This window comes from Tinamus guttatus, unplaced genomic scaffold, assembly GCF_059628265.1.
Source record: "Tinamus guttatus ecotype Peru unplaced genomic scaffold, ASM5962826v1 Tinamus_guttatus_pri_ptg000089l, whole genome shotgun sequence".
In the NCBI taxonomy this organism is placed as follows: domain Eukaryota; kingdom Metazoa; phylum Chordata; class Aves; order Tinamiformes; family Tinamidae; genus Tinamus; species Tinamus guttatus.
Window position 1 is genome coordinate 4,481,433 of NW_028288623.1, and position 11,939 is coordinate 4,493,371.

Consider the following 11,939-nt stretch of genomic DNA (forward strand, 5'->3'; position numbering starts at 1 on the left):
TGAATGTGTGCCGAATGAGGGAGTCTAGCCAGTAGCAGTTTAGCAGATCGCACAAGTTCAACTGAGTCCTGTGAAGCAGTTTGATTCTATGAATTCACCAAAAGTGCTTTTCTCAGCTTTGGGAAGAGCTGGACATGGTGCAAGTAAACATTGTCTGACCTGATACCACTACTGTAGAACAGAGTTTGGGTTGTGCGCAATTATGTTAGCAGCATGCCTAGCTAAACTGAGTTTATTTTCTTGTAAACATAGATTCAATATGGATTGCACACAGGACGTGGGCCCTGGCCATATCTCTCTTTCCATGCAAGCCTAGTCAAGCAGAGGGCTAACTTCTGCATGTTTTTTTGTTTTTTTTTTTGTTTGTTTTTGCTTTCCTATATGTAACCGTCAGTGAGAACCAGCAATTCCTGAAGGAGGTCGTACACAATGTTCTTGATGGGCAGGGTGTTGGCTGGCTGAACATGAAGAGAGTCCGACGTCTGCTGGAGAGCGAGCAACTCCGTGTCTTTGTCCTGAGCAAACTAAATCGCACCATCCAGTCAGAAGAAGATGCTCGACAGGACATCATACAGGATGTGGTCAGTGCTGAGCTCATCGGGCTCCTCTTACTTGGTGTATGCCTAGATTCAATTAATGGAAGATCTTAACGACAATGCTTAAAATTATTAACCCTTACAAGCTGATGTTACAGCACCGTTTGGAATTTATTTTCTTGAATGACTTTCTCACTTCTTAACTAGTGATGCTATTGGTATTTTTCTTGTAGGAGATCAGCCGCAAAGTTTATAAAGGCATGTTGGACTTGCTGAAGTGCACTGTGTTGAGCCTCGAGCAGTCATACGCAAATGCTGGCTTGGGAGGCATGGCCAGTGTTTTTGGCCTGCTAGAGATAGCACACACTCACTATTACAACAAAGGTAAGAAATATGCTCATGAGAATGTAAAGCACTGAGGCAAACCAGATCCTTATTCTGGAGTTAACTGTATTGAAGCTTCTGATATTTCAGGGATTTTACCACACTTGGGAAATATGTAAGAATTGTATCCTTGTTTCTGAAACCTTACAGAGCTGGGAACGTTTATCTTGCGCACATGCAGCTGACTGAAGCAAAACAATGGCCATACTGACAGTTGCAAATGTAAACTATGTAGCGTGATTAAAAAAGCTTTTACAGATGACAGTTGAAATTCCGTGAGTGGGGACTTTCAGCTGGGACTCACCAATCCACAGTCTTGGAAAGTTATGCCAAGCACCCTGACTAGAGAGGTATTTCTAATGTGAAAGCATGGCAGACTTTAACACTGTACTAACCACCTTGCATTTCACCATAATACTTATATCACTATAAGGTCTTAGAGAGGAATGTCTGGTTTGGATAACACCTGTTTGTTCTTCCACTTTTTTGTTAAAAATGATTTTAATACAAAATAAAATGGATGCATAAGGGGAAAGGGCAAAAGATAACGTCACCTCTGTGTTAGTTATTTGACTCAACTTTTCATTATATGAGATTACAGCTATTTATTTTACAGTAGCAGAGGCGTAGTATTTATTAAGCACCTTGTAGTTGACAATCTGGGTGGCTTATTTTAGGGATCTAATGAGTTGATGAGATCAGATGCTACTGGTGTTCATTTCCAAACATTGTTAGAGTACTAGGGTCTCTCCTAGCTCAGGAGAACTCTGCTGGTGTAGCATTCCTAAATGTGGGGGTAATTATAAGCATTTTAATCTGGTGCTGCAAAATTATGAAATGACTAATGCAAAGCTCAATAGTTTTAGAATGAAGTCATGCTAATATAGTGCCAAACACCATGGTTTGATAGTAAATAAAGCTTGAAGTGAATTAATTGTGGTTGCACTCAACAGAATTTATGGATATAAACTTTATAGGGTTAATGCATCTTTGAAACACCAACAAGACCACAGATGGTGTAGTGTTGCCATTGCTGACTATCTTGCCTTGTAAAGATGCTGAAAAATTGAGATGGTTTCTGAAAAAATCTTCAAGGAATGGGGAAAAATCTTTCTCCTCTGAAAGATGGCAATGTTCAATCTGTTGAGCATTGATGTTGTTATATATGTATCTATGTGGAAAGGTGGTGCTGTAATCTATGGGACAAAGGTATTACAAGGTCTAGACAAATTTAGACGTTAGGTTGTGAAATTTTGACTGTAAGCACAGTTTGTGCGGAATTGCAGGAGAATCTTTACCAGGAATCTAATTCTAACTCAAATAATCTATTCTAACAGTTTTGCTGCAATGCAAATTGTAACTTGTCGTGTAGAGAAATGATCCAAAATGCTTTTGAAACGATGGAAATGCTATAGCTGGTGTGTGAAATTTCATTCAGTGTTATACAATATAGATGATTGTATTTTCACTAAGAGGGATTGACTTATATTCTAGAATCAATAGTTTCGGTGATTAGGCTATATTCCATAATTTTTGTGTGACTTGCCAGAAGAAACACCACACTTAGTGTGCCAAAGAAGTTTTGCAGGCTTCAATATACAGCAAAAAGAGCTATTTGGGTATCCTATTCTGGCACCTGGGTTTTCTCCTCTGTTTCCATCAGTGTCTGTCTATCTGCAAGCCATGGTGACCTTTGGGATCAAATGTGGGATTGAGCTATTTCAGTGCCAGGTTTAATGATGCAGGTGAAACTATTTGGCTCATCCCCTCCCCACTGCTTTTACTTCCTGACTGTCCTTTCCTTCTCTTTTTCTTCTTCCTTACATTTTTTATTCCTTTGGCAACACTTTGTTCTTTGCTTTTTAAGAACCAGAGAAAAGAAGAAGAAGTCCAACGGATGGCGCGATCACTCCAGTTGGCAAGGATCCTGCATCAACCCCGAGAGCAGAGCCGAAACCTGTGATGCAGATGCCAGTGTCTCAGCTCATGCCAAAGGCACCAAGTCCTGCAGGGAAAGGGTCAAGGGAGTTTGATACGAGGAGTCTAAAGGAAGAAAATTTTATTGCTTCTATTGGTGTGTACTGAGGTGCATGTGAGGTGCGGGGGGGGCATCTATCTTGGCATTGGGTTCTATTTGCATTTTCTTCATTTTAACACACTACATTGCTGCTGTAACATGCTTCATTACACCTTGGATCACAAGGAATAATTCTGTGTGTCTTCTCTTGCTCTTGGAAAAATACTTTCCAGGGCAGCCTTCTCCCCAAACCATTCTAGTTTTAATTGTTCCTGAATATCATTACTCTTTAGACAACTTTATTTTTTGCTCTGTGGATGTTTTCAAGTAGTAAAAAGTAGCCAAATGGAGCCAGTAGGGCTTTAGAAAGGGCAAGTACGGAAGGGACTGTGTGAAAAAAAGTTCTTATTTCTGATTACTATTGGATTATAGACTGCATATCCTGATAGAAATGACCCAGAACTTGCTAATTGCTAGTAATAAAAAAGAGATTTAATTGCTTATATATATGTGCATATATGCATTTTCTTTGTGGTATCAGTAATTAGGACTGATGGATCTTCCTTCTGTGCAATGGGAAATAGAATGCTTGCCCTTCTGAACAGCATCTACTAAGCTTGTTACTGAAAAACAAAGAAAATGACTGAGGAAAAAAAATGGAGATAAACTTAGACTTTTTGGTTTACTTTTTTTTTTTTTTTTTTTTTTTTTAAAGCAGGCCAGGCAGGAGCTTTGTAGATGTAGGGGAAAAAGGCAAGATTTACGTTGGATAAAACCTGCATACCAGAGAAATGTGCCATCAGCAGATGGGGAAAATCTTGTATCAGCTCTAAAACCTCATGTTAAGTTTTAGCTATTGCTTCTTATATCCTGTTTAAAAGCACTTTTAGGTGGAATTTAGAAGATTGCTTCTAAAAGCAGTGTGCTACAGTAGGACTTTATATCCAGTATATCGTATGAAAGAGGCAACATGTGCATGGGGTACTAATGTGCAGAAGATTCAGATGTTCTTTGCTGTGCCCATTTATTGCTGCCAATCAAGCCTTTCTGAACTGTTGCTGAAGTCCTCCTGGCTTCACTTTTTTGATTCAAGAGGTTGTGGAGGCAATTGCATAGAAACAAGAAGCTTTTTCCACGGCAAAAAATCCTTGTGAAGCATCACAAGAAGTGCTTTGTGAAAGAAGTACTATTTAATAAGCTCTGTGAAATACTATCGCCAAAATATTAGTCTTAATTTCACAGTGTTCAAGGACAGGCAACAGGAGAGCTTTTATTGGTGGTTCTGATGCTCTGATGTTTTTTTACTTGTCCTCTATAAAAATAAGTTACAAGGCAGATTTGATTTCACTAAAACAGGAGAAGGCCAATTTGAAAGGCTCTCATGTTTTTTTCTGAAATCTTTTTATCTCTTTCTAACTGCTTTTGCATGTCTTCGATAACCATGAACTCTGCATGTTAGTCTTCAAGAAATTACTATTAAAACAATGTAGCATCCGTGTTTGTCTGACCCCTGGGATCTGTAAGTAAAGGGAATTTCTCCTGCATTGCAGGAGGATCATTTGAAGCTTCTTGGTATTACTTTTTGATCATTTACAGAAGCTTTCAAAAATGACAGTACCTTGGATATATGAAGTCAGAGTTGCTAGTCATGGCTAGGCTGAAATCTCGTCTGGACTGAAAGGCAGATTCTCCTCTTAGTTAAAGTAACTGTTGTCTTGACAGTTTCAGAGTTTTGTGAAACCTACATTCAGATTTAATTCTGTGTTTAGATATCTAATTCTGAGAAGTGCTGAGTTAACAGGCAAGTCAGATGAAAGTAGTATAATAGCAGATATTGTAGCCTTTAGACTGGTGTTTTTTGAAGTAAAACCCTATAGACTGAGAACTCAGGAGGCTGGATGTTTTCAAAGCCTTTGTAACAAATTGAGCACATATTCTAAAGGGTTTGTTGTCGTGTGTCAGTGTGTGGTGAGCTAAATGAGCTTAAAGGATGCTGTTTGGATTCGTAGGTGATTTATCCTATCCATCTGTGTGGTTATCAAAGTTGAAGGAATATCCATCAATCACAAAGAAGAAGTAGAAATTGGTTAGCTAGAAGCCATCTTTCTAGTCCTTCTCCCTCTATATTTTCCTTGCTCATGATACTTTTAGTGGTAATATTTTGGAGCCTTTGTCCATAACTGTAACACTACCTTTCCGTTTGCAGCAGACCTTTCTTCCAAATAGACTCTATTTTTTAGAGTCTGTCTTGCTTTATTTTCTGACATTTTCGGGGAGAGAGGGGTTCCCGACACATCTGGTAGTCTTCTAATTGCACAAGTTCCTTAGCAGAGCATTAGGACATTGTGCTTCCTCTTCCCTGTCTTTCCCTTTGCTGCTCTTCTAAGAGTGCCTGTACCTCCGTAGCATTCCCACCCTCAGCCGTGCTGGTGAGGGAGGACAGCGCCTGGCGTTCAGGCGCAGTTCAGCCTACCAGCTTGTAAGGGCGCCTTCGGAACGGCAGGCCAGGTCCTGGAATGCCCGGTATTTCTGAGCTCAAAGGATGACTGCATTTCAGAGAGCTGAGGGATGTGGATGAGGGAAAAGCATGAGTGGCCCATCATTAATTTGTCTCAGGGCTAAGCTTCAGAGCGTGCCTGCAGGCTCCAGCTTTTTTCCTTCTTCCTCTGTGTTGGAGGCTATTACAGAATCCCTTGACTTGGCTGGAGTCTGTGAACTAATTCAAATTGCGGATGGCGTCATTAAGCATGACTACTACCCCCTTTTTTTTTCCCTCCCTTTCTTGTCATTCTTACACCCCAATAGGAACAAAGGGATGTTGAGAAGCTCATCTTTTTATGTGAGGCACTGATTGGTAGGCAGGCAAGCATGTTTTGAGAATACTCCTGAGTCAAAAATAGTTTTACTTGTAAACTTTTCTCTGTATTAATTAAAAAAATATTATGTTGGTTATACTTTGTATTAACTTAGAATTCTAACTTTGTTGAAACTTCTGCTGCTGCTTTTCAGCTTTTTCTTTTAATGTTACGAACTAAAGATATGTAAATATTTCTGTTTAATTAGAGCTTCTGTGATGCCTATGTATCAAGGAGTAAATATCTGGCAATCTTAAAGTCCCTTCTCAGGAAGGAGATGAATTGCAATGTTGTATTCATAATAGCTGTTTTTGCTTAGTTGGTTCACTGCATGAAGTCATTTCTAACATTTTAATTTTGTAAATGGAAGAAAATGCAGTGCACTGTTCCTAACGTTGAAATCTTGCAAAACGATGTTAAATAACCCTTCACTTGGTAGTTGTCATAAATTTCTGCTTTTTTTGGAGATGAAGGGGTGGGTTTTTGTTTGAACTTTTTTTTTTTTCTTTTCTTTTTTTTTTTTTTTTTTTCCATTTTTACCTGTCTGACCAGCTGCTGACTCTCTCTCTTTCTCTCTTGCTTGCAATGCATCTTGAGTAGAGTTGTGGAACAAGCACCAGGAAGTGAAAAAGCAAAAAGCTTTGGAAAAAACGAGTAAGGAAATGATAAAACTCCAGAAACTGACTCCCCCAGCCTCCCCATAACTGCCAACTCCCCAGGTGCAGGGTGAGCTTGCATCTATGGCAAATGTTTTTATACCCACAAGAGCAAAGGGTTCTAATCCAGGGGAAAGCCTGCATCTCAGAGGAGGCCAAACAGATCAACTTTCTGTGGGGAAATTACATCCAAATGTTTTCAACTATTACCCCCTGTATGCCACCCTGCCTTTTCAGAGAAGAAGCAGGTATCCTGCCTCTTCACTATACAAATTATACTTGGAATGATTTTAAAAGACTTTTAATCTGCTTTCTTAAGCGTTAGAGACTGCTTTTTTTTACCTTCAGGTACTTGACAGGAATTGACTTTGAATATTATTGGAGTGAAGACTTCTCTGTTCTTTCAAGCTCTGTGATGGCAAATTTTGTTACCTGGTGTCAACTAGGAAGAGTTGCTTTCTGACTGCAGTCAATCTGCAAACAGAAAATTGCCTTTGAAAAGAAGTGGTGTATGTGAGGAGTTGTATTTCTCTTTATAAAGAGGAATCAATCTGATTTTGCTTCTATACTACATACTTGGGGGAAAGGAGTGAAGCAGATACTGTGAGTTAATTGCAGAGTCTAAATAGTCCCTGAATCTGCAAGAATCGTCATGCCCATTGAAATGTGTGCACATTATGTGCAGATGCAGTACAACATTTAGTTTTGTGTATCACTATAGATAGAGATATACAATACACAGAGATAGTTTATAACAGCTGTAATGTGGTGTTTTCCAAATGTAAGAAAGCATAATTCCTACATGGCAAGGCAGATACTCCTTTTACAAAGTGAAGAGGAGAGATGATTAATAGTAAGCAGAGTAGGTAAAGATTCCTGTCATTCTGGTTTGTTACATTAACTGGCCTAGATTTGTTACATTAACTTCAAGATTCTCAATTAGATCCTTGAGCAAAGGAACATCTTGAGTCAGTCAGAAGGGGCCACCTCTGAAGTACATTTAAGATGTAAATTAATGCCTGCCAAGGTAGAGCATGTGTAAGACAGACAAGACATGCATACACCCACTCTCCCATTTTATGGGCCCTTCAGTTAGGTGCCTATGTTAGAAGGGATAAATTGGAATTTTGTCTTTCCTAATACTAGTTATCCAGCTCCACTAACAAGCTAAATGGAGGATGCAAATGCCTGTAAAGTGATAGTGACAGCATGTGATTATAGTTAATGTGCTAAAACTCTTGTTACCGGTATTGCCCACCACGGCCAAATCCCTGAACTGATTTAGTCAGCTTCACTTATATTAAAAGCCAAATTGACAGACTGCCAGGAGGTTGGTGAGGCAGGGAAATCCTAACATGCTTAAAACTGAAGTTCAGTATTCTTGTTGAAGTAATGACGTATAAAACTTTACTCTCTGCATCATTATTCAGGACTAAAAATGGCAACCATGTGAATGACTGGAAGTAGAAGACTTCTAGAAACGTAACATGTTTCAGTAGAAAATATCCCAAGAATTTGGGATTTTTAGTTAGTTTTGGATTTTCTAAATGTTTCCTTTTTTAGCATTAGGATCTTTGACAATTTGATTTAGAGTAACCAAGGAGTGTGGAATTATGTAGAAGATTATAATAAATGATAGACTTTTTGTAAAACATTTCACATGAAGAATTCTTGATTAAGTAGTAAGCTAGTACAGTCTGCACAGCCTGCTTATGGCTTTGCTGTTCATAAGTTACATACCATCTCAAACTCACTCTCACAGATCTTTGTATATTATCTTTCTCTTTCTCCCCTCCCTTTCCTCATTACCTTGTTGTCTCCCCCCCTCTAATATTACATATAACTTGAACATGCTCATAATTCCCAAGTTGTTGTGGTTAGAGTTTATAAGATACTGTAGCATTGTTTACTGAGAGATACTGGATGTAGTCATGAGCATATAATACAAATACTCCAGCTGCTGGTCATGTCTTACTGAATAGTTGGCAGATATGGATATGGCAGAGGTTTTGTGTTCAGTCTCTTCCCCTTTCTGAGTTTAGTGGTTTTCTGTTTACAGGCTGTAGCATATTCTTTCCCTGCCTTGTTATTTACATCACACAGTACTTTCCAAAATTTTCAGGCTCTACCTGTCCTTCATTCCCTTCTTTTCCTTCTGCCGTCCCACCAGAAGACAATAGATAATACAATTCGAGAACTGCATGGAGAATTGTTCAATAAGGTGTTTTTTTTTCTTTCTCTCTCTCTCTTTTTTTTTTCCTATTTCCTTCTCAAACTGGGTAGATTAATGAATGCATGACTTAAGGCTTGCTGAATCCCTCTCTCACTACTGACCTATGTGACTGCAAACTTTGGAGAGCCATTTGATATGTAATTGACAAGTGTGAAGTACATCATACAAGCCTCTTCCTTGATTTTGTGTGTTTTGTGTGTTCAAGCCATGTTTTGCCTGATCTTTGCCTAAATATTTTTTGATTGCAACCTAACGTCCAAGAAATTGAGCAAATTAGCTGTTCAGAAAAGTACTCTGATTTTACATACTTAAGTATCACTTACTTTACCAGAAATTACACAAGTGGCTTCCCAGAGTTGAATGGCAACTGCTCTGCATGTATTGTTATAACTGAAAGCTATTTGATCTTTGTCTGTGCTCTTCTGTCTTTTGAATAGCTGGTAAAGGTACTGTTTAGTGATAGTCACAGACGGCCTATGCCTTTGGAGTATTTAAAATCCAAACTAAAATTTTAAGAATGGCAGGTGTATTCTGCTGGTCGACTTGTTTACAGTGCTGAGGAATAAGAAATAAAAGGAATAAGAAAGCAAATTTGTTTTCATACTGTTGTCCCTGCTTCCAATCTGTCTTCTGCTTTCTGCCATACTGGTTTTCCTTAGTACAATAACTATCTACTTTTTCCTTTTGCTCAGGACCAGAAGGTGTGAAACACTTTGATTTGGGAGAAACAGATGAGAAAAAATCACAAATCAGTGCAGACAGTGGCGTCAGTTTGGCCTCAGGTTCTCAGGTCAGTCTCTCCTGTGCTTGTTTTACTTATGTGATGAGGGAAAGGATTCCTCTAATTACCACTTTATTGTGGGAAGACTTCTAGAGTCTGAGAATTCCCTAAAGGCTCATTTATTATTATTTCTTCCCTTCTTTTAGGGGACTGAGCTTTGCTAACTCAGTTGTATGACCCCATGGTCTGTTTGGTTGAAGAGACAATACATTAACAGTATTGTCTCTTTAGTTGGCTTCATGCAGCAAGGAAATAGAAGGCCCATGTTTTAGGATCTAAAGGCATGGAAAGTGGTGTTCATCATTTTTTTTATATGAGGGAAGAACCGACGTGTCTTTTCTTCCTGTCCCTTCTATATGTTTAATTACAGAAGAGCGATTTGGACTCTGTTCCCAGTGGAGGACCAGCAGTAATGGTCCGAAGCACAAGCCAGGATTCTGAAGTTAGCACAGTGGTAGGATATCCCTCAAGTGAAAACTTGATGTGATTCATTGGTTGGTAAAGTGGCAAGGGGTGGGGAGGCATTTTGTGCATGCATTTTGTGTATGGTATGGCTGCACACTGCCATGCAGGCATAAGAGTGTGTACCTGGCAAGCAAGTGTGCCTGATGGGGCATGCAGACACATATGTGTCTTCATATGTGATGCTCTTTATTATATCTTCCTATGGACTGGTGACATATAGGTGTGTATATGGAACTGGTAGATTACAGTCACTTTATTAAGTATGACTTAGTCCTGTGTAAAACTGCCTATGAACAATAAAAGTTTAAAAGTGTAACCTGAGAGTGAAAAAAGTGGATGGTTAGGATGCATTAAGAACAAGCACAAAACTTCTGATGTAATAGCATAAAGTAATTGAACCACATTAAAATATGGCTGCTTGATTCTGATTAACTGTAGGCTCTGGAGAGAAAAGCCTGCAGAATGCATTCAGAGACGGGCAATGAGCCTCCTTCCCACACATTGTCTCATGTGGCATGTTCCAGGGTAAAGCCCCAGGAACGTTTTTTTTTTCTTTTTTCCAATTGCAGTGTAGCTGTTAGTAGCTTTCCATGACCTATTCTCAGCATGGAACAAGAATAATACTCAGAGTATCTATAATGGACTCAGAAATTAGAATTCCTGAGAGTTTTTTGAGTCTCTCTCCACCTTGCTCTGCATAGTGGGATTTGGTGAGAGGATCATGTCAATAAAAGAGAGAAGCTGAAAGTGGCTTTCAGTTGTGCTGCTTATTATTTTACGCCTTAGGAGGGTAATACCTTTCAACTTTTCTTTCTGTAGTGTCTTGTCTATTGAGGGTAATTGCTTTATTTTTTTTCTCCACAGGTTAGTAACAGCTCTGGAGAGACGTTAGGGGCGGACAGTGACTTAAGCAGCAATGCTGGTGATGGCCCGGGTGTGGAAAATGGTGGCAATCTGACAGGGTCGAGGGGTACTGTGTCAGACAGCGAAATTGAGACAAACTCTGCTACGAGCTCTATCTTTGTAAGGACAGTCCAGATTTTTTTAATTATTTTTCTTTTAAAATTAAATCTGGTACTGTAATTATTTCAATGTGTGCACATGCTTGAAAGGGGATCTCTGATCCTATCCTAAGACTTGATCAGCACTGACTTAAAATATATTCTATCAAATATGTACACTACCAAAATGTTAAAGAATTACATTTTGTGTGGATCCATGAACCATTTTTATTTCCTGTGGAATATGTACTCCTTTGAAAATAGTAAATTCACATCTCAACTGATGTTACAGGTTCTAGCAATATTTATCATCCCTCATTCAGTGTTGCTCTCAACCAAGACTTAATCCTATTTCAGTTCCCTGACCATGTTAGATGTTGTTTGACCTTAACTAGGAGGAACTGATCCCATTCCGTAGGAGTAACTGTGCTACAGGGAAACAATGGCCCATCATAGGTTTAGCAACTGTTCTGTTAAAAGCATTACTTTAATATTGTCTGAAGTGTCATCCTCACTTTAAATGTCTGTTCCAAGTTAGTGTATCTGTGAGAAATAAAATTTAAGCGGTTTGACAGCACATTTTGCTCAAGTTTTTGACTAACATATATATTCTTACCAAGAAAGCAGTTATATGCCTGATTTAGTTAAGTTGAACTGCCAACCACATGAACTTGTAATGCCTCAAAATTAGTCTATGTTCATTTTATAATCCTAATTAAATAGTTAAAACCTTTACATGCTCACATCTAATTTTAAGTAGCAAACAAAATCATTATGCTTCACTGCAAGTTTCTTCAAATAGAATGAATATGATGTAATCATGTCACTCAGTTTCTAGAGTTGGACTTGTTAAAAACACTTTCCACTTTTATGGATATTTCTACCTGATCACTGAAACTATGTGAATTTTTAAGGAGCTCTGCAAGAGGGATTTAGAAAAGAGAATTCAGGGGTACGTGATGAATGTCAAGTGTTGAAGTACTGCAGTGTATTTTATCTGGTGGTAGAGAG

The 11,939-nt window shown here is 38.7% G+C and overlaps 1 protein-coding gene across 1 annotated transcript in view; it reads left to right on the plus strand.

Moving 5' to 3' along the window:
- Positions 1 to 11,939, plus strand: part of MADD (MAP kinase activating death domain) — a 63,805-nt gene that overhangs the window by 31,419 nt on the left and 20,447 nt on the right. The window contains exons 20-26 of the mRNA XM_088520546.1: positions 395 to 581; positions 770 to 920; positions 2,788 to 2,994; positions 6,393 to 6,446; positions 9,374 to 9,471; positions 9,833 to 9,916; positions 10,792 to 10,950. Of these exons, the coding sequence (XP_088376672.1) occupies positions 395 to 581; positions 770 to 920; positions 2,788 to 2,994; positions 6,393 to 6,446; positions 9,374 to 9,471; positions 9,833 to 9,916; positions 10,792 to 10,950 (940 nt within the window). The remainder of the gene's footprint in view (positions 1 to 394; positions 582 to 769; positions 921 to 2,787; positions 2,995 to 6,392; positions 6,447 to 9,373; positions 9,472 to 9,832; positions 9,917 to 10,791; positions 10,951 to 11,939) is intronic.